Consider the following 23745-nt stretch of genomic DNA (forward strand, 5'->3'; position numbering starts at 1 on the left):
GAAGTTGAAACACCCGAAGAACAGTGACCAGCGGGCTTGCCTGGGGTTCAGCCGCTTGGCGGTCCTGATATACTCCAGGTTCCGATGGTCAGTGAAAACCGTGAATGGCACAGACGCTCCCTCCAACAGGTGTCTCCACTCCTCAAGAGCCTCTTTCACCGCAAGGAGTTCTCGATTGCCGACGTCATAGTTCCGTTCAGCCGGGGTCAACCTGCGGGAAAAGTAGGCACACGGGTGAAGAACCTTATCGGTCTCTCCGCTCTGGGACAGCACGGCTCCTATCCCTGAGTCAGAGACGTCCACTTCAACCATGAACTGGCGGCTAGGGTCGGGCTGCACCAAAACTGGCGCAGTAGAGAACCGTCGTTTCAACTCCTTGAACGCGGCTTCGCACCGATCCGACCAGGTGAAGGGGACTTTTGGAGAGGTCAGGGCGGTCAGGGGGCTAACTACCTGACTGTAGCCCTTAATGAACCTCCTATAGAAATTAGCAAAGCCGAGGAACTGTTGCAGCTTCCTACGGCTTGTTGGTTGGGGCCAATCTCTCACCGCCGCAACCTTGGCCGGATCAGGGGCGACGGAGTTGGAGGAGATTATAAACCCCAGGAAGGACAAAGACGCGCGGTGAAACTCGCACTTCTCGCCCTTCACAAACAGTCGGTTCTCTAACAACCGCTGCAGGACCTGACGTACATGCTGGACATGGGTCTCAGGATCCGGAGAAAAGATGAGAATATCGTCCAGATATACGAAGACAAATCGGTGCAGGAATTCCTTCAAGACGTCGTTAACCAAGGCTTGGAACGTCGCGGGGGCGTTGGTGAGGCCGAACGGCATGACCAGGTACTCAAAGTGACCTAACGGGGTGTTAAATGCCGTCTTCCATTCGCCTCTTCCGGATCCGAACCAGGTGATACGCATTCCTAAGATCCAGCTTAGTAAAGATTTTGGCTCCATGCAGGGGGGTGAACACGGAATCCAACAAGGGCAATGGGTATCGGTTGCGAACCGTAATCTCATTCAGCCCCCTGTAATCAATACATGGACGGAGTCCGCCATCTTTCTTGCCCACAAAAAAGAAACCTGCCCCCATCGGAGTCCATGACGCTGGCCGAGATATCCTGTTGGGAAAGTATAGTGACACGGACCCACAACAGGGGGCGCAAATGAACGGTCAATAGATGAGCCAAAAAGTAACAATTTAATGTTGTGAATGTGCACAACGAACATACAGACAATCTCAGAATATCACAACAGTCAATACACAAAGGTGACGTGTGGGCAGGCTCGAGGATAGAAGACGTCTGTCCTGAGGAGAGCCGGAACCACACGATTTCCGCCGCCCCAGAACCTGGTGAATACTGGAGCCGCCAAGTCCCGAATTCCCAGGTGATCACCGTCCCCGACTGTCAGATCTGGTACTGCTGGCGAAGAACAAAGACAGTCAAGTGTGGGTGTGTGTACACCCAGTAACAACAACGGTGGGAATGCCACCTCCACCTCTCACTCAATACTTGCAGCGGTCTCAGCTGAAAAGGAGTGCCGTCTTGCACAGCCTCCTCAAAAACGACCGGTTCTCCTGCAAACACTCACAATAAACAGATTTACAAAAGGCTGATGATATTACCTCCTATGAAGTATGATATCTCGGCAACGAGGTGGAGATGACGTCTGGTCTTTATGGAGTGAGATGATGTTGAGTAGATGGGTGACAGCTGTCAAGAGGTAATGAGCGACAGCTGTCACCCCCGGCTGTGTCCATGGCGGCAGCGCCCTCTCGTGCCTGAAGCCCGCACTTCAGGCAGGGCGCCCTCTGGTGGTGGGCCAGCAGTACCTCCTCTTCTGGCAGCCCACACAACAACTGAGTATTCAAAGCTTTCTGTAACCTTGTCAATATTAGGTTGTACTCTGTAATGGACATTTTGATAGTTAGGTGGCCTGTAAGACTTTTTTTATTGGTTAAGTGGTCCTTGGTCTGAAAACGTTTGAGAAACACTAACTAGATGAAAGGGTGGATAGATCATCTCATTCACTAAAACTCAGCCTGCATGCCAATACAGTCACAAATGAAGATTGATATTTTTGTGAAGGGACATAGTTATTTGAATTTACTTATTGGTAATACAGTAATTGGAAATGTATATACAATTGAATGTTAGCGACAGTCCTTAAACAATAATAAATAAAGTTCTATATGCAAATATGTGATGTGAAACATGCTACTGTGGCTTGGGTTAGAGACGTGATCTTACAACTACACAACAAGAGTTAAGTTGCAAAGAACAAAAAAGGGAGAATGTCACTGTAACAAGATGAGTTTATTACTGTTATTAAAATTATAAAACTATAGACATTTACATAATTTGTATTTTTAAGAGTCGCATTTAAGTATCCATGTTAGCATGGTAACCAAGGGGCAGAGTTAGTATCCAACAATAAAAATGAAATTCATATTAGCTTTATAGAAAATGTGCCCGTTGGTCAGCGTGGAAATGGGTGAGTACCTACAATTTATCTTTGGTAGCTCAATTTTGGGTTCATTATTAGCATGGCCAGTTTAAAATCACTAATATCATGTCTTCAAGTTAGTCAGTTCAAATTATGGCGATCAGTTTTATCAGTGACAGAACTCAAATTAACTCAGGTCACGAATTGGCAACAAGTCATTGGTAACATCAGTGATCACACAACTGTAATTGTTCAAAAACACAGTTGTCATTCACTGGAGTGGTTTGATGTTTAAAACACTTTTTTTTAGAAAATGTTTAATTTGAAGGAAAGCTTTCAATGAGACTATGGTAAAATAATGTGGAACATGGTGGTTTTATGGCAGCAATATTTTTGATTTCTAACGTTCAGAGAGATTTGTTCAAAATGGGTCAGTGATGTTCAGAGCTCTGGAACCAACCATTCTGAATGTTGATGAAGATGTCTTTGTAATGTGTCCTTTGTATTGTTTATTGTCACTGTGTAAAATTGAATGAAGATGATTGGGGTGATTGAAAGGTTTTGAGACTGAGCCAGAATAAGTAAAGTGTGATTCTGCAGAATAAGACCTTCTATGAGAACAGTACTAAGGTACTGCAGTGATGTTGGAAAAAGTGCGTGGACTTACATGGGGGATTATGTTGAAAAATAAAGGATTACATTAATTCAGATGTGGGTTTTTTTCTTGGTCGGGCTCAATTTTTTTTCATTCACCCTTGTTGTGTGCTTATTTTTTTCTTTTAGCTGGTCTTGCAATTGGCACCTTACACTGATATGTATGTGTCTGAACTGCAGTATACTCCAAAATGCAGACTAACAAACAACAAGTTGCATAACAATTTAAAGTTTATGATAGTTTCACTCCTTTGGTGCTACATATTCCTGTTGTTAGGTGACCATCTGTTTTTCATTTAGGTTGCTATCCAACATGTCCACCTGCTCAGCCATACTTTGATGAGGACACAATGAAATGTGTCTCCAAAGAACATTGTGGCTGCTATGACAAGGACGGAAAGCACTATAATAATGGTGACAACGTGCCCACAGCTGAAAATTGTCAAACATGGTAGGCCCTGTAAATACTACATTAGTATTTTGGAGCCAGGTTTAAATTATATGAAAAATAATGTCTAAAAAGATGTTTCAATATTTTCTCTTCTTAAGTACATGCAATTCCATGACCATCCAATGCCACTATGACAGTCAAGGTAAGATTGGGAGAGATTGTGAACTGTAAATGAATGTTTTTGTTGTACAATAATATATTAATACCACACCTCTCTTCCCAGCTTGTACATGCACATACAATGGAAACAAGTATCCCCCTGGCTACACCATCTACAATACAACAGATGGACTTGGCAACTGCATCACTGCAGTGTGTGGGAAGAATGGTACTATTGATCGGAACGTATTCCCATGTCAAGTAACTACAGCAACAACGACACCCACTACAGTTACTCCAACAACCACTCAGCCACCTACCACTTTTGTGTTTTCAACGACCACACTAGGTATGTACCAGACTATGGTCTGACATTTCAATCATACAGATTCAATGAATGAACAGTATAAGATGTTAGATGTTTGGATTTTCCACGTTAAATAACAATGTGCAACATCATCTCTCATGGTTCTTCTTATCAATGTGTATGTATATGTATAATGTATATTAATGTATTATTATTATTATTATTATTATTATTAATGTATTAATGTATATTAACAACTTGCCACATTTGTAAATATCTATGTCAAATTCAGCTATTATGTAATACTGTTCAGTTCAATTTCATGTATTCAGTTTATTTATATAGCTCCAAATTACAGCACAAACCAGGTTGATCATGAAGGATGTGGTGTTGTGAACCTGGGTAGGGGTGCCCTTAGCTTCTGAACAAGGACACTTGTGGGGCATGTCCTTGTCTAGACAGTGCATTGTGAGGGCGTGTTGGGCTTGAGGGCTGGGTTACTGACCACTGGTTCAGGCCAACGGCTTGGTTTGGTCCATGTGGTGGGTGGGTCCTCCTGGTGTGCTAAAGAATGTCATTGTGGAGGGCTGTGGGAGCATCCATACTGTTCAGGTTAGTGGGTGGGGTTGGGACTATTCCTGGGGTCTGGCTAGTTGCCACATGGGTCTTCCCCTGGTTGATTAAATTAAATTTAATTAAATTAATTGTCCCTTGCTTCCACCTTATCATCATATCATACTCATCGGACCTCTGGGACCGCCGGTATACAGCTCTCAGAGGCTCGACTTCCTGCTTATCTTTCCTGGTTATCTAAGATTTTAATTGCATGTTACCATGTTGGAGACCAGGGGATGTATGTGTTGCTTATTGGCCTTCCAGTTTCCTTTCAGTATGATGTGCTTGTGCGCACACCTGACTCATGATTTTGTGAGTCATAAAAATGTGTGTTTTCTCATAAAATGACAATTTGTCATACATGTCCAAAAAGTGAGGTGTGTGTTACAAGTGAAAATGACCCCAGCAAAAGAACAAATAAGGGTTACATGACGAGTCAAATCCACACTGTCTAAGAACCATAACCGGTACGCATCAGAACAGCTGAGACAAACATCGACATTGTATCCTTGATACCCTCGTCACTCTAGAGGCCGAATGAGCCTAAATGCCATACGAATAAAAATTTGACCTCCATTTGGGCAAAGCCAAGGCACACTTGGGAACCTCCAACAGCATTCTGTGTGCACTCCACACAGTCGCGCAAATTCCTGTGGTCAGCCCCAATGTTTAGCACATTCAAAACATTTGAGGTGCAGCCAAGGTGCAAAAAGCTTGAACAGTGGTCAAAGTGCAGTCTGACTGGGTTCTAAATATTTTCACGGCATCAAAACAGCATTTGGAACAGTTTGATCACGCTTGAGAGACATTCACCATAGTCAGGCACATCAAATCCTGCTGACATGGATCCCGTCCAGGGTGTGCAAAGGAAATATTATGTGCAATGTCTGTGGCATTGTCAGAGTTGAAATCTGTAAAAAAAAAAAAGCAACTCAGTTAACTAACAGAGAATGATCACGCCAGAGACTGAGTTTCATTTCCTGATCAGGGAGAGCAGCATGACCCCTCGTTACTGTCCGTCAGTCAGCTCTGAAGGGCCCGCCCATTCTGCTCCTGAATTTATTGCACACAGACATATTACAAAATAATATACAAGGCACAGCTGCGTTTCTTCAGTCAATTCATACTTGTATCACTTAGCACCTGGAAGGCACCCTGCAGTCTTGCTCAGATAGTAATTGTTCTTCAAATTGAGACATTACAGCACCAGTCTCGAACTAGTGTACAGGCTATTTAAAAAGTTCTTTTAGTCAGACAGGGAAGATTGTTTTACCTGCTTTACATGTTTCGGCTACTTCCTGTAGCCTTCCTCAGAAGCGTCACAAGATGGGGAAGTGACGTGTCTTGTAGGCTGCTGCTTCTTGGTTTGGCCAGACAGCAGGGGGAACTTACGCCCCCTACTGTCTGACGTCTTCTCCAAAAAAATATTGTACAGGCTGTGTTATTCTCTGCTCAAGGCCGAAATATTAATCTGTGCTCGACAAAAACATAGCTCTAGCAAAACAGTCTGCGCATTCATTCACCAACAAATGTTACTTTTCTTATGGGAGCAGTTGTAATCTGTGTTCAGCAAAAATAAAACCTGAACTGCTTTACTTCTGTTTTATTTGATTTTATTAGATCTTATTTTACGTTTTATTTATCTTACTAGGTCTTATTCTACTTCTTCCTTTACTTCCATGTATTTTATGTATCTTATCTGTTGTGAAAGTGTAGGAACACGGACCCACAACAGGGGCGCAAATGAACGGACAGTGGAGGAAGTCAAAAAACAACACTTTACTGTTGTGAAGAAGCACAACCAACACGGCGAATAACAATTGTAATCAAGTAGTCAATTCACAATAAATGTGTCACGTGGGCAGGCTCGAAGATAAGAGACGTCCGTCCAAAGCAGAACCGGAACCACACGATTTCCTCTGCCACCGAACCCCGGAATATTGGAGCCGCCAAGTCCCGAACACCCAGGTGGCCACTGCCTCCGCTTGTCGGATCTGGTACTGCTGGCGAGGAACAAAAACAGTTAGATGTGGGTGCGCGTGCACCCAGCAACACGTATGGTGGGAAAACCACCTCCACCTCTCGTCGAAAAAAGAAACAGAAAATCTGTTGTCCAACACACACAAGCAATAGATATTCCTGTTAGTAACACAGTCAGCTGAGATCGTTACCTCCTTGGTAGAGCGATATCTCGGCAAAGAAGTGGAGATGACGTCTTGCAGATATACCGCTGTGGATCAGATGATTGGTAACAGCTGCTCCTGTGAGATGGCAGCGCCCTCTGGTGCCTGGAGCCCGCACTCCAGGCAGGGTGCCCTCTGGTGGTGGTGGGCCAGCAGTACCTCCTCTTCAGCGGCCCACACAACAGGACCCCCCCCTCAACGGGTGCCTCCTGGCGCCCGACCAGGCTTGTCCGGGTGGCGGCGGTAGAAATCGGCCAGGAGGGCCGGGTCCAGGATGAAGCTCCTCTTCACCCAGGAGTGTTCTTCGGGGCCGTACCCCTCCCAGTCCACCAAATACTGGAAGCCCCGGCCCATCCTTCGGACATCCAAGAGCCGGCGCACAGTCCAAGCCGGCTCGCCATCGATGATCCGGGCAGGAGGTGGTGCCGGACCCGGAGTACAGAGGGGTGAGGTGTGATGTGGTTTAATTCGGGACACATGGAAAACGGGATGGATCCGCAGTGAGGCCGGAAGCTGAAGCCTCACTGCGGCTGGACTGATGACCTTGAGGATTTTAAATGGACCAATATACCGATCCTGCAGTTTAGGGGAGACCACTTGGAGGGGAATGTCCTTTGTCGACAACCACACTTCCTGCCCTGGCCGATACGTAGGGGCCGGGGTCCGCCGACGGTCTGCATGGGCTTTCGTCCTCATCCGGGCCCTCAGCAAAGCAGAACGGGCGGCACGCCACACCCGACGGCACTTCCGCAGGTGGGCCTGGACCGAGGGCACACCGACCTCTCCCTCAACCACCGGAAACAAAGGAGGCTGGTACCCCATACACACCTCAAAAGGGGAGAGGCCGGTGGCTGACAACACCTGGCTGTTATGGGTATACTCGATCCAGGCCAAATGGGTACTCCAGGCCGCCGGGTGCGCGGCCGTCACGCAACGCAGGGCCTGTTCCACCTCCTGATTGGCCCGTTCTGCTTGCCCGTTGGTCTGGGGATGATACCCGGATGAGAGACTCACCGTGGCCCCCAGTTCCCGGCAGAAGCTCCTCCAGACTTGCGAGGAGAACTGGGGACCGCGATCGGAGACGACGTCTGTTGGAATCCCATGCAGCCGGATGGCGTGGTGGACCAGGAGGTCCGCTGTCTCCTGGGCAGTCGGGAGCTTCGGGAGGGCCACGAAGTGGGCCGCCTTGGAGAATCGGTCCACTATCGTGAGGATGGTGGTGTTGCCCTGGGACGGTGGGAGGCCCGTGACAAAATCCAGGCTGATGTGGGACCAGGGGCGATGAGGCACGGGTAGCGGCTGGAGCAGTCCCGAAGCCCTGCGATGATCAGCCTTGCCCCTGGCGCAGGTGGTGCAGGCCTGGATATAATCCCGGACGTTGGCCTCTAGGGACGCCCACCAGAAGCGCTGCTGGACAACTGCCACGGTTCTTCGCACCCCTGGATGACAGCAGAGCTTGGAGCCGTGACAGAAGTCCAGGACTGCAGCCCTAGCCTCTGGTGGGACGTAGAGTCTGTTCTTCGGCCCAGTTCCGGGGTCCGGGCTTCATGCCAGGGCCTCCCGGATGGTTCTCTCTACGTCCCAGGTGAGGGTGGCCACGATAGTGGACTCCGGGATGATGGGTTCCGGTGGATCCGACAACTCCACTTTGACTTCATCTTCATGTACCCGGGACAAGGCATCCGATCTCTGGTTTTTGGTCCCGGGACGGTAGGTGATCCGGAAGTCAAAACGGCCGAAGAACAGTGACCAGCGGGCTTGCCTGGGGTTCAGCCGCTTGGCGGTCCTGATATACTCCAGGTTCCGGTGGTCAGTGAAAACCGTGAATGGCACGGACGTTCCCTCCAACAGATGTCTCCACTCTTCAAGAGCCTCTTTCACTGCAAGGAGTTCTCGATTGCCGACGTCATAGTTCCGTTCGGCCGGGGTCAACCTGCGGGAAAAATAGGCACACGGGTGAAGGACCTTATCGGTCTTTCCGCTCTGGGAAAGCACAGCTCCTATCCCTGAGTCCGAGGCGTCCACTTCAACCACTAACTGGCGACTAGGATCGGGCTGCACCAGAACGGGTGCAGACGAGAAGCGCCGTTTCAACTCCTTGAACGCGGCATCGCAACGATCCGACCAGGTGAAGGGGACTTTTGGTGAGGTCAGGGCTGTCAGGGGGCTAACTACCTGACTGTAGCCCTTAATGAACCTCCTGTAGAAATTAGCAAAGCTGAGGAACTGTTGCAGCTTCCTACGGCTGGTGGGTTGGGGCCAGTCTCTCACCGCCGCGACCTTGGCCGGATCAGGAGCGACGGAGTTAGGGGAGATGATAAACCCCAGGAAGGACAAAGAAGTGTGGTGGAACTCGCACTTCTCGCCCTTCACAAACAGCCGGTTCTCCAACAACCGCTGCAGGACCTGACGTACATGCCGGACATGAGTCTCAGGATCCGGAGAAAAGATGAGTATATCGTCCAGATATACGAAGACGAATCGGTGCAGGAAATCCCGCAAGACATCATTAACCAATGCTTGGAACGTCGCGGGGGCGTTTGTAAGACCGAACGGCATGACCAGGTACTCAAAGTGACCTAAGGGGGTGTTAAATGCCGTCTTCCACTCGTCTCCCTTCCGGATCCGAACCAGGTGATACGCATTTCTAAGATCCAGCTTAGTGAACATTTGGGCTCCATGCAGGGGCGTGAACACTGAATCCAACAAGGGCAATGGGTATCGGTTACGAACCGTGATTTCGTTCAGCCCCCTGTAATCAATGCATGGACGTAGTCCGCCATCCTTTTTCCCCACAAAAAAGAAAGCTGCACCCATCGGGGAGGTGGAATTCCGGATCAACCCGGCAGCTAGAGAGTCCTGGATGTAGGTCTCCATTGATTCGCGCTCAGGTCGTGAGAGGTTGTACAGCCTGCTGGACGGGAACTCAACGCCTGGAACCAAATCAATGGCACAATCATACGGGCGGTGTGGGGGAAGGGTGAGCGCCAGATCCTTGCTGAACACGTCCACAAGGTCATGGTACTCCACCGGCACTGTCCCGAGATTGGGCGGGACTCTGACCTCCTCCTTAGCCTGGGAACCGGGAGGAACCGAGGAACCTAAACATACTTGATGGCAGGTCTCGCTCCACTGAACCACTACCCCGGATGGCCAATCGATCCGGGGATTGTGTTTTAACATCCAGGGGAACCCTAGAATCACGCGGGAGGTGGCAGGAGTCACAAAAAACTCGATCTCCTCCCGGTGGTTCCCTGACACCACCAGAGTTACTGGAGGTGTCTTATGTGTGATTAAAGGGAGTAGGGAGCCATCTAGTGCCCGTACTTGCACAGGTGAAGTAAGTGCCACCAGAGGGAGCCCTGCCTCCCTGGCCCATTTGCTATCTAGCAAATTCCCTTCAGAGCCCGTGTCCACCAGTGCTGGGGCCTGAAGGGTTAAATCCTCATAAAGGATTGTAACCGGGAGTCGTGTGGCAATATGGGTGTGTCCCACATGAATGTCTTGGCCCACCCCTAGCCCAGTTTCTAGGGGCGGGCGTTGGTGTTTAACCGCTCGGGGCAGTCCCGAGCGGTTAAACAATCGAGCCACAAACAAAGCACGCTCCGCGGACCAGCCTCCTCTGTCTATCCGGTGGTCTAAATGTGGCCCTGCTCGTGTCCATAGCTTCATCAGCAGGGGGAGCTGTAACCACACGGAGCGTAGAGGCCGTGGAGCGTGGGGAGGGCGGAGCTCGGTTGGAACCGGAAGGGAGAGGGACGGCGCGTGCCCGGCCACGCCCTTCATCTTGTTCCCGACGGCGTTCTTCTAACCGATTGTCTAATCGTATAACCAGATCAATAAGCCCGTCTAAATCACGCAGTTCGTCCTTAGCCACCAGGTGCTCCTTCAGGACCAACGACAGTCCGTTTACGAAGGCGGCACGGAGGGCAGTGCTATTCCAGCCGGACCTCGCCGCCGCGATGCAGAAGTCGACTGCATAAGCAGCTGCGCTCCGCCGCCCCTGTCTCATTGACAGCAGCACGGCTGAAGCGGTCTCTCCTCTATTTGGGTGATCGAACACTGTTCTGAACTTCCTCACAAACCCATCATATGTCTGAAGGAGCCGTGAATTTTGCTCCCAGAGCGCTGTAGCCCAAGCGCGTGCCTCACCGCGAAGCAGAGTTATAACATAAGCTATCTTGCTAGCATCAGTTGCGTACATGACGGGACGTTGTGCGAAGACGAGCGAACACTGCATAAGAAAGTCCGCGCACGTCTCCACACAACCCCCGTACGGCTCTGGAGGGCTTATGTATGCTTCAGGGGAAGGTGGGAGGGGTCGTTGAATGACCTGTGGAATGTCAACGTTGCGCACAGGATCGACAGGAGGGAGAGCCGCAGCAGCGCTCTGAGGGCGCGCTTCCACCTGAGCTGCGAGAGCCTCCACCCTGCGGTTAAGGAGGACGTTCTGCTCGGTCATTAGATCCAACCGAGCCGTAAAGACGGTGAGGATTCGCTGCAACTCACCGATCATTCCTCCTGCAGACGCCTGTGCACCCTGTTCTTCCATTGGCCGTTCAACAGCCGGTTGACGCCCCTCGGGGTCCATGACGTTGGCCGAGATATCCTGTTGTGAAAGTGTAGGAACACGGACCCACAACAGGGGCGCAAATGAACGGACAATGGAGGAAGTCAAAAAACAACACTTTACTGTTGTGAAGAAGCACAACCAACACTGCGAATAACAATTGTAATCAAGTAGTCAATTCACAATAAATGTGTCACGTGGGCAGGCTCGAAGATAAGAGACGTCCGTCCAAAGCAGAACCGGAACCACACGATTTCCTCTGCCACCGAACCCCGGGAATACTGGAGCCGCCAAGTCCCGAACACCCAGGTGGCCACTGCCTCCGCTTGTCGGATCTGGTACTGCTGGCGAGGAACAAAAACAGTTAGATGTGGGTGCGCGTGCACCCAGCAACACGTATGGTGGGAAAACCACCTCCACCTCTCGTCGAAAAAAGAAACAGAAAATCTGTTGTCCAACACACACAAGCAATAGATATTCCTGTTTGTAACACAGTCAGCTGAGATCGTTAGCTCCTTGGTAGAGCGATATCTCGGCAAAGAAGTGGAGATGACGTCTTGCAGATATACCGCTGTGGATCAGATGATTGGTAACAGCTGTCATAGGTGACAGCTGTCACCCCGGCTGCTCCTGTGAGATGGCAGCGCCCTCTGGTGCCTGGAGCCCGCACTCCAGGCAGGGTGCCCTCTGGTGGTGGTGGGCCAGCAGTACCTCCTCTTCAGCGGCCCACACAACATTATCTTTGTTTTATTTGTGTGTTTCTATGACTGTTTGTATTTTAGTGTTGTCTTTTTTGTGCTGGTGAGCCGAAGACAATTTTCCACATCGGTGGACAAAAAAAAAAAATTCTATTCTGTTCTATTCTATTCTAAAACATAGCTTTAGCAAAACAGTCTGCGCATTCATTAAGCAGAAGAACAAATGTTACATCAACAGTTCAGTTTATATTATTGTTTTAACAATGAGTGATTATTTAGAAGAATAATGGTGCATGAACTCTTACACATGCATATGTGCATGTGTGTCTGTGTGTGTGTGTGTGTGTAGTTGCTGTGTAATGCTTTACTGTCAGGACCTTCCTTACCTCCCCTCTGGCTTACATATGTTATCCAACATTTGTAACTGATATATGTTGTCCAGGGTCCCCTGATTATGGGTTTACTGTGATACACAGTAGACTGGTGGCTATTACCAGTAGTTGCAGTGGTAATAATGGTTGTGGGTGTGCACGTCTGTGTCCTGATGGTCGTAATACTTTGAGCATACGCGGTTACATGCACTTCAGTTATGCAGTTGTCAGAGTATCCTGGTTTACATGTTCACAATACATAGGTTGGATATCATTTGACATCCAGCAGGAAGACACGGCATGTCTTCAAAAGATAGCGACCACAGGGCTCGTTCTGCAGCACCCTCCCCTTGCTTGCCTTCCACACAGGCTTCGGGTGGGGATCAGACCGCACTTGCACAGCATTCGAGTGCATTCTTGATATTCTTAATGCATTCTGACAGCATTCTGGGTATTCATACTGTGTTCCAGCTCCATTTGAACTGCATTCGTAAGCATATGTATGTGATGTGCATGAATCAGCCGAGGTGGGAATCCGCCCACATTTAAGTTATCAAACGGCATTCGTGCACAGCTGTCTGAATGTCTGTTCATCAGGACTGTGGCCTGAAGTTTTTTTTCCCCCCATTCGGCCTGATTCGGCTTCATTCGTGCTCATTTGTGCTAAGTGTGATGGGGCTCTAAGTAATGCATTCTATCTTAAAATGTTGTATTTGTGAAATAAATGCACGATATCTATAACTAATGTCTGGATTATATGTGTCCACAGAGCCAGTCACAGTCACATGCACTCCATGTGAATGGTCACTTTGGTATGACACCAGCTTTCCAACACTTGAAACACCTGGAGGAGACAGTGAAACCTATGACAAGATCAGAGAGGCAGGCCACAACATATGTGACAAACCAAGTCAGATTCAATGCAGAGCTGAGAAATTCCCAAATGTAACCATTGAAAATGTAGGACAAGTCGTGCAGTGTGACCTAGATAAAGGATTGACATGCAGAAATGAAGACCAGTCAGGACCTTTGGCCTTGTGCTTCAACTACCAAGTCAGAGTTCTATGTTGTGACTATAATGCATGTCCAACAACACCTCTGACATCAACACCTCTGACATCAACTCCAATACCCCCTGAAGTATCTACAACAGCAACAACTGAGTTTTCAACACCTTGTCAAGACACATGCTACTGGTCACAGTGGATAAACTCTGACTATCCTGAATATGGCCATGAAGGTGGTGACAATGAAACTATTGGACACATCATTCAGAAAGGATATGACATATGTGAGAAGCCAGTAGCTGTGGAATGTCAGGCTGAGCATTATCCAGGGATTCCAATAAACAAACTCGGTCAAATTGTAGAATGTAACAACAAGATTGGACTTCTATGTCAAAACAAACTGCAGTACCCCCCTATATGCTTGAACTATGAAATAAGAGTAAAATGTTGCAAGACAGGGCAGTGCAGCACAACATCCAATCCTACAACAAAAACAAGTACAGTTCTGCCTCCAAAAACTACAGCTACCCATTCAACTACAACTGAAACAACTACAACTCAGCCACCAACAACTACAACAGAAACAACTACAACTCAGCCACCAACAACTACAACTGTAACAACTACAACTCAGTCATCAACAACTACAACTGAAACAACTGCTACACCAGTGACAGCAACCACTACTCTTTTGCCTTCAACTCCAATCCCAACAGCTTGCCCTGGGGGTGACATTGTGACTTGTTATTGGTCATCATGGATCAATGTTGGCCAACCCAGTTCAGGACCTAACGGTGGAGACAATGAATCTATCAAGCAGATAATATCTGATGGATATGATATTTGTTCATCTCCAGAAGAAGTCCAGTGTAGAGCTGCAAAGCACCCGGATATTCCCATGTCAGAGTTGGGACAAAGTGTAACTTGCAACAAAGATGTTGGACTACTATGTAACAACAACCAGCAAGGCCTTCAGCAGCAGTGTTTTGACTATGAGATTAGAGTCAAGTGTTGTGTGTGTCCAACACCTCCTCCTCCAACAACTCGGTCACCAACAACTACAACTGAAACAACTACGACCCAGCCACCAACAACTACAGCTACGGATTCAACTACAACTGAAACCACTACGACTGAGCCACCAACAACTACAGCTCCACATTCAACTACAACTGAAACAACTACAACTGAAACAACTACGACTCAGTCACCAATAACTACAACTGAAACCACTACAACTGAAACAACTACAACTCAGTCACCAACAACTACAACTGAAACAACTACGACCCAGCCACCAACAATTACAGCTACCCATTCAACTACAACTGAAACAACAAGTCAGCCACCAACAACTACAACAGAAACATCTACAACTCAGCCACCAACAAGTAGAACTGAAACCACTACAACTCAGCCACCAACAACTACAACTGTAATAACTACAACTCAGTCATCAACAACTACAACTGAAACAACTGCTACACCAGTAACAGCAACCACTACTCTTTTGACTTCAACTCCAATCCCAACAGCTTGCCCTGGGGGTGACATTGTGACTTGTTATTGGTCATCATGGATCAATGTTGGCCAACCCAGTTCAGGACCTAATGGTGGAGACAATGAGTCTATCAAGCAGATAATATCTGATGGCTATGACATTTGTTCATCTCCAGAAGAAGTCCAGTGTAGAGCTGCAAAGCACCCGGATATTCCCATGTCAGAGTTGGGACAAAGTGTAACTTGCAACAAAGATGTTGGACTACTATGCAACAACAACCAGCAAGGCCTTCAGCAGCAGTGTTTTGACTATGAGATTAGAGTCAAGTGTTGTGTGTGTCCAACACCTCCTCCTCCAACAACTCAGTCACCAACAACTACCATTGAAACAACTACGACCCAGCCACCAACAACTACAGCTACGCATTCAACTACAACTGAAACAACTACGACCCAGCCACCAACAACTACAGCTACGCATTCAACTACAACTGAAACAACTACGACCCAGCCACCAACAACTACAGCTACGCATTCAACTACAACCGAAACAACTACAACTCAGTCACCAACAACTACAACTGAAACCACTACAACTGAAACAACTACAACTCAGTCACCAATAACTACAACTGAAACAACTACAACCCAGCCACCAACAACTACAGCTACCCATTCAACTACAACTGAAACAACTACAACCCAGCTGCCAACAACGACAACTGAAACAACTACAACTCAGCCAACAACAACTACAACTGAAACCACTACAACTGAAACAACTACAACTCTGTCACCAATAATTACAACTGAAACAACTACAACTGTAACAACTATGACCCAGCCGCCAACAACTACAGGTACCCATTCAACTACAACTGAAACAACTACAACCCAGCTGCCAACAACTACAACTGAAACCACTACAACTCAGCCACCAACAACTACAACAGAAGCAACTACAATTCAGACACCAACTACAACTGTAATAATTACAACTCAGTCATCAACACCTACAACAGAAACCACTACAACTCAGCCACCAACAACTACAACTGTAATAACTACAATTCAGTCATCAACAACTACAACTGAAACAACTGCTACACCAGTGACAGCAACCACTACTCTTTTGACTTCAACTCCAATCCCAACAGCTTGTCCTGGGGGTGACATTGTGACTTGTTATTGGTCATCATGGATCAATGTTGGCCAACCCAGTTCAGGACCTAATGGTGGAGACAATGAGTCTATCAAGCAGATAATATCTGATGGCTATGACATTTGTTCATCTCCAGAAGAAGTTCAGTGTAGAGCTGCAAAGCACCCGGATATTCCCATGTCAGAGTTGGGACAAAGTGTAACTTGCAACAAAGATGTTGGACTACTATGCAACAACAACCAGCAAGGCCTTCAGCAGCAGTGTTTTGACTATGAGATTAGAGTCAAGTGTTGTCTGTGTCCAACACCTCCTCTTCCAACAACTCAGTCACCAACAACTACAATTGAAACAACTACGACCCAGCCACCAACAACTACAGCTACACATTCAACTACAACCGAAACAACTACAACTGAAACAACTACAACTCAGTCACCAACTACAACTGAAACAACTACAACTCAGTCACCAATAACTACAACTGAAACAACTACAACTGAGTCGCCAACAACTACAACTGAAACAACTACAATTGAAACAACTACAACTCAGACACCAATAACGACAACTGAAACAACTACGACCCAGCCACCAACAACTACAACTGAAACAACTACAACTCAGCCACCAACAACTACAACAGAAACAACTACAACCCAGCCACCAACAACTACAACAGAAACCACTACAACTCAGCCACCAACAACTACAACAGAAACAACTACGACTCAGCCACCAACAACTACAACTGAAACAACTACGACTCAGCCACCAACAACTACAACTGTAATAACTACAACTCAGCCACCAACAACTACAACTGAAACAACTACAACTCAGCCACCAACAACTACAACAGAAACAACTACAACTACAACCCAGCCACCAACAACTACAACAGAAACCACTACAACTCAGCCACCAACAACTACAACAGAAACAACTACAACCCAGCCACCAACAACTACAACAGAAACCACTACAACCCAGCCACCAACAACTACAACAGAAACCACTACAACTCAGCCACCAACAACTACAACTGAAACAACTACAACTCAGCCACCGACAACTACAACAGAAACCACTACAACTCAGCCACCGACAACTACAACAGAAACAACTACAACCCAGCCACCAACAACTACAACAGAAACCACTACAACTCAGCCACCAACAACTACAACAGAAACCACTACAACTCAGCCACCAACAACTACAACAGAAACAACTACAACCCAGCCACCAACAACTACAACAGAAACCACTACAACTCAGCCACCAACAACTACAACAGAAACCACTACAACTCAGCCGCCAACAACTACAACAGAAACCACTACAACTCAGCCACCAACAACTATGACAGAAACAACTACAACTCAGCCACCAACAACTACAACAGAAACCACTACAACTCAGCCACCAACAACTACAACAGAAACCACTACAACTCAGCCACCAACAACTACAACTGAAACCACTACAACTCAGCCACCAACAACTACAACTGAAACCACTACAACTCAGCCACCAACAACTACAACAGAAACAACTACAACTCAGCCACCAACAACTACAACAGAAACAACTACAACTCAGCCACCAACAACTACAACTGAAACAACTACAACTCAGCCACCAACAACTACAACTGTAACAACTACAACTCAGTCATCAACAACTACAACTGAAACAACTACAACTCAGCCACCAACAACTACAACAGAAACAACTACAACTCAGCCACCAACATCTACAACTGAAACAACTACAACTCAGCCACCAACAACTACAACTGAAACAACTACAACTCAGCCACCAACAACTACAACTGTAACAACTACAACTCAGTCATCAACAACTACAACTGAAACAACTGCTACACCAGTGACAGCAACCACTACTCTTTTGACTTCAACTCCAATCCCAACAGCTTGCCCTGGGGGTGACATTGTGACTTGTTATTGGTCATCATGGATCAATGTTGGCCAACCCAGTTCAGGACCTGACAGTGGAGACAATGAGTCTATCAAGCAGATAATATCTGATGGCTATGACATTTGTTCATCTCCAGAAGAAGTCCAGTGTAGAGCTGCAAAGCACCCGGATATTCCCATGTCAGAGTTGGGACAAATTGTAACTTGCAACAAAGATGTTGGACTACTATGCAACAACAACCAGCAAGGCCTTCAGCAGCAGTGTTTTGACTATGAGATTAGAGTCAAGTGTTGTGTGTGTCCAACACCTCCTCCTCCAACAACTCGGTCACCGACAACTTCATCAACTGAGTTACCTATAGTAACTGGTACACGTACAACAACAATTCCATCTACTCTTCCAGTATTTTGCAAATGCCATTATAATGGTGAAGACTTCCTCCCTGGTAAGTTATGATTACTAACTTTTTTAATGGAATATTGCTTCATACTCTAGTCAGTACGTGATAGCCTGTGGTGAGCTTGAAAATCTGTACTTGAAACACTTTCTGTACTTGAAATCCTTCAACTCGTAACTTCACGGCGTTCATTGCCTACATTCACCAACTTGTTCTGCATATTTTAGAAGTGGAATGAAGTTGATTGGGTTAAGTATGTGACATCAGGACCTGTTAAAGTAAAAATAGGACATTTCCCGCCACCACCGGAGGGCGTTATGGCAGAGGTGGGAACTTAATATATGTAAACGTTCAGAGCAGAGCCCTCATCATGTCCAGCAAGTTTGAAGGATGTACGATGAAGTATGTGGGCGTAACAGCTGTTCGAAGTGAAACGGCGTGCTCCGAAAAGCTCGCCAAAGTTTGACGACCCCTAGCAGCCACGCCTTTTGACCTAATTAGAATCTTTTGATAACATTTGATCACCATTGTGTCGTGATGATGTTGACCAAATTTGAAGACGATTGGATGAAATCCTGAGGACGAGTTTGTTCAAATGTAAGTAGTGGAAATGGCCAAAAATGGCAAAAATTTGCTCTAAATCGAAACTTAAAATCAAAATGGCCGACTTCCTGTCACTATTTCACCATGATGGTAAGAGACTTTTTTGTGCATCCCGGCATGCTAAATATGTGTACCGAATTTCGTGAGGCTGCGACGAAAAAACCCCAATGCGGGGGTGTTTTTGAGAAATTCTAGGGGGCGCTATTTCGTGATTTCACTGCGACCATGTGCGACACCCCCAAAATATTGAATTTCGGATTCGGCTGGATGACTTTGGAAAGTCTGGTGAGCACGGGAACAGGCCGAAATTTTGATTTCAAGAGTGAGAATAATAATACTAATAATAACTAGGACTGCAAGCAGTCATATACGGGCCCTCGTTCCGCACAACCGCCTACCCAGGGCAGTGTGTTCTCTTGTGACCAGATGTGGGCATGTGCGTACAGGGGCAACCATTCATCCCACAGTTCAAATTTCAAGCAAATCACACAATGCATGAAGGAGTTATGACATCTTGATGGTTCATCCACTAGGGGGCGCTCAGTGTGCAAACAGAGGGGCCAGGTGTGTTGAGGGGCCAACCGTCATCATACATGTGAAGTTTCAAGTCAATCAGGCAAAGCATGAAGGAGTTATCATGACTTGATGTTCTATGGCGAAGGGTCAAAATGGCGGCACCACAGCGGCCACACCCTTCAACATAGAGAAAAGCTTTCGATAACTTTTGGTTAGTATCATCTCTGGATGCTGTTAAATAAATTTGAAGTGCACTGAACAAAATCCCAAGGAGGAGTTCGTTCAAATACAACGTGTGGAAATCATGGCAAAATGACAAGAAAATTCAAAATGGCCAACTTCCTGTTTGGAGTAGACAAATGGTGCAAGAGACTTTTTTGTATGTCTATGCAAGTCACACGTGTACCAATTTTCATCTCCCTAGTACAAAAAAACCCCTATGGGGAGGGGTTTTTGAAAGATTCAAGGGGGCACTATTGAGGCATTTTCGATTTCAGAGTGAGAATAATAATAATAATAATAATAAACAGCAAATACAATAGGGTCCTCGTAGGACTTTTTCCTACTCGGGCCCTAATAACAATAATAATAATAATAAGAAGAAGAATAAACAGCGCAATTACAATCGGGTCCTCGTAGGACTTTTTCCTACTCTGGCCCTAATAATCAAATAGATATGTGTAGACACTTCTGGAAACTGCCTGAGTCATGTTGGAAGTGCAACGAGTTCTTGTGTTTATAGATGTTTTTGCAACATCAAACCAGAAAAAAGTTGGGACAGTTATGAAAGTGACCGTGACCATGATTTGTTACAAAAGCAGTATGTTTGAAAAGGCTGAGTCTTTGAGGAGTCTTTGAGGAGCAAAGGTGGGCAGAGGATCTCCACTTTATTAAGAAATGTGTGAGAAAAATCACTGAAATATTTAAAACAATGTTCCTAGGCAAAAACATGGTCGTAAGACAGGCTGGGTTCAAAAACACGGAGAGAAACTGTACCATGGGCTGAGGCAAAAACAAGGTCCGGAAAACAAAGCGAGGTCAAAACACTATGAGGCAAAAACAAGACAATGGCAAAAGGTTGGGACGTGGATACAAGGATCGCAACGAACTGGCACGAGAGTGGAGAAAGTGAAGGGCTTAAATACACAGGTGGGGTAATTAGGGTAACAAGGTGCACGTGTGGAAGAATGTTCTAGAAGGGAGGCGTGGTCAGGTGAATCCAAGAGGAGGGAAGAGATGCAAGAGAGTGAGGGAATGATCCAGGCAGACAGAGACAAAGAAGAGACAGACAGGTGCAATAGTGTAAGTGAAAGATATACAAATGGTGACCAAAATCAGTGACTATTAAGGTAACAAACACATGGCTGAAGTCTCAAAGATAATGAACAGAACAAAGTAAACTATAGATAAACACCATAACTGCATAACAGAAAACAAAACCCAAGACAGCCATAAAATGTGTCGCACAAAAAAGGAATGAAACAACTAAAGACTACATTATAAGAAGCAGAAAATGAAACCAGAAACAAAAGCATAACACAGTGGATAAATCAATAATTGGACAGAAACTGAATAAACCAAATGACTAAAAACAGAAAATACAAAATAAACAGAAAACAAAACCAGAGACTACATTATCAGACTGTGAAAAGGGGAAACAAGAGACGCGACACCACCCCGGGGCAGAAATCTGAAAACTGACATGATATAATTAATCCATTTAATCCATTAATCCACATAATATAATTATACCACTCCCAAATACATAGTGTATCTCTATGGTAAAACACGTCGACAGTCGCATATTGTCACGCCGGCGACTGATCTGACTGCGAAGCAAACCAGAAGTGACGTTGCTGCGACCGAATCAATTCTTCCTCCACACTGTTTTAGATCACATCATTTTATCATTCAAAATGGCGGCACCCTTGGCAGATGAGGTGAATGGCATGTGTGACCATTCAAAATAGTCACATATGCCAGCTGCCTCACTCGATTTTCAGTATTAACAAATGAAATTAAATTGACCACACTGCAGACAAAATTAACCCAAAATATTTAATTATTTTGGTCATTAACTTTTTCTGATTTGGTTTGGTTTGGTTTGGTGTGTGTGTGTGTGTGTGTGTGTGTGTGTGTGTGTGTGTGGTGTGTGTGTGTGTGTGTGTGTGTGTGTGTGTGTGTGTGTGTGGTGTGTGTGTGTGTGTGTGTGTGTGTACTAAAATATTAATATTCGCACTATGTCTCCTTTGTTTTTCCAGGTTCCTTAATCTACAATGTGACCGATCACGATGGCCATTGCTACACAGGTTACTGCGATGAGAACTGTAAAGTCGTGGTCACACACTACACATGTCTTTTTGAGTCTACACCTGCTCCAACTACACCTAAGACCACCACAAAACCCATCATCACCACTCCCCCAAAACCCACAGACTGCACTGATGTGCGTCCTCCAAGAGAGGTACTTTCTTATTTTTCATGAAGGAGTTGCTCCTTCTGATAAATATGTTTGAACCTGACCTAGATATTGCATGACTGCTTTTGTTTGTCATTATGCTGTCACTGGTCTCAGGGTTGCATGCGTTTACTGACTAGGAAGACAACTGGGGCTTTTTTGTGATGAAAATAAAATTTCAATCACAACACAAATAAATTAGAATGACAGTATAATACATAACTCTGCCATGTATCCTAATTACTGGTCTTTGATCCTGATAGTTGAACTTTGATGCTTTTTGCCTATCTTTGATCCTGATTCATAACATTTGATCTTGATCCTAGTCTTAATTGTGACTGTTTACATCTGATCCTTATTACAGTATTAACATTTGATCCTGATTCCTAAAATGTGTTCCCAATCGCTGAACTTTGACTGTGATCTGACCTTTAAGCCTGTTCACTGACCTTTGGTCTTGATTGCTGATCTTTGGTTCTGATCATTGAGCTTTAATCCTTAATAGGCTTTGATTCTGATCACTGAATTTGATTGTAATCGTGGCGTCTGATATTGTCCCCTTTTCACTAATTGTGATTGTTCAACTTTGATCCCACTCAGTGATCTTTGATCCCAGTCCTTGAACTTTTTTCTTGGTGATGCTATCTTACAGTTTTAATAAATGTAATGGTGTGTGTGTGTGTGTGTGTGTGTGTGTGTGTGTGTGTGTGTGTGTGTGTGTGTGTGTGTGTGTGTGTGTGTGTGTGTGTGTGTGTGTGTGTGTGTGTGTGTGTGTGTTGACAAATGTAACCTTCCTGTCACATCAGTTGTTAAATAAATAGAAATAAGGTGCATATTTTCTTTCATTTCTAACATCTTATTCTGTTTACAGAACGGTGAAAGCTGGAAAGAAAGTAGTTGTGTTACAGGAACCTGTCGTGATGGTCAGGTGACCTATAACCACACACAGTGTCCACCTTTGGTACCTGTTGTATGTGAAAATAACTTCACTGCCATGAAAGTGTTGGATGATGATGGATGCTGCTACCACTATGAATGCCAATGTGAGTCTGATCCCTCAGGACAAGGCTGGTGCTTCGATCTTTGAAAACCTTTGGTGGGGATTATGTTGACCTGTATGTGTTGTTTTGCCCATTTAAAATGACTTCTTTTGGCTTCTCCCATTTATTCAGTCAGGGTCGCCACAGCTAATCTGATATGGATCATGTTGATTTGGCACAAGTTTTACATGGAGATTGAGCAGCGGCGGCTTTTAACTGGGAACCTTCTGCTCTGGAAACACGTGCACTAAACACTTGGCCACCATACTGCCATAGTTTTGTTCATTTGAACATCTCCAAAGTTTTTTTTTTTTTTTTTTTTTTTTTGGATCTTTATAGCATCATATAGTTGAAAAACAAATTATGAACTCTAGCTTGTAATGCAGATTAGCTCAGTATTTCACCAGAATGTCTTTTTTTATACTCTTAGCATGTTTTGGGGCTATTCTTACCGATATCTGTAGTATAACTAGATAATGTCACTTTTCAGCTGTCTTTCAAAAAGTCTATCTTGTATCTGGCTGATAAAACATAACTGATTTTTGAAAGAACTTTGATTTATTTTTTTCTGTCTTCTTTTATAACATGACTTTTCAAAACAAAACTGAATATCTTCCCTTACTCTCTGAAACTGTTCCGATCTAATCATCCCAAATAAAGTGCAGCAATTATGAAAAATTGACACAAAGATCAAAATGTTACTCTACAATCTGACCAGATACCAT

General features: G+C 45.7%; 1 protein-coding gene and 1 long non-coding RNA gene across 2 annotated transcripts in view; one reads left to right on the plus strand and one right to left on the minus strand.

Moving 5' to 3' along the window:
• Positions 1-23745, plus strand: part of LOC117503350 (mucin-5AC-like) — a 108589-nt gene that overhangs the window by 78016 nt on the left and 6828 nt on the right. The window contains exons 40-46 of the mRNA XM_034162567.1: positions 3403-3553; positions 3652-3695; positions 3777-4001; positions 13166-14416; positions 16061-18451; positions 21784-21986; positions 22852-23023. Coding sequence (XP_034018458.1) covers positions 3403-3553; positions 3652-3695; positions 3777-4001; positions 13166-14416; positions 16061-18451; positions 21784-21986; positions 22852-23023 — 4437 coding nt within the window. The remainder of the gene's footprint in view (positions 1-3402; positions 3554-3651; positions 3696-3776; positions 4002-13165; positions 14417-16060; positions 18452-21783; positions 21987-22851; positions 23024-23745) is intronic.
• LOC117522884 lies at positions 14457-16704 on the minus strand. Its single transcript, XR_004564360.1, has 4 exons — positions 16658-16704; positions 15917-15937; positions 15524-15609; positions 14457-14605 (listed from the first exon to the last, which is right to left on the minus strand). It is a non-coding gene; the product is annotated as an uncharacterized LOC117522884 (long non-coding RNA).

The sequence above is a fragment of the Thalassophryne amazonica genome, chromosome 2 (assembly GCF_902500255.1).
Source record: "Thalassophryne amazonica chromosome 2, fThaAma1.1, whole genome shotgun sequence".
Lineage (NCBI taxonomy): Eukaryota > Metazoa > Chordata > Actinopteri > Batrachoidiformes > Batrachoididae > Thalassophryne > Thalassophryne amazonica.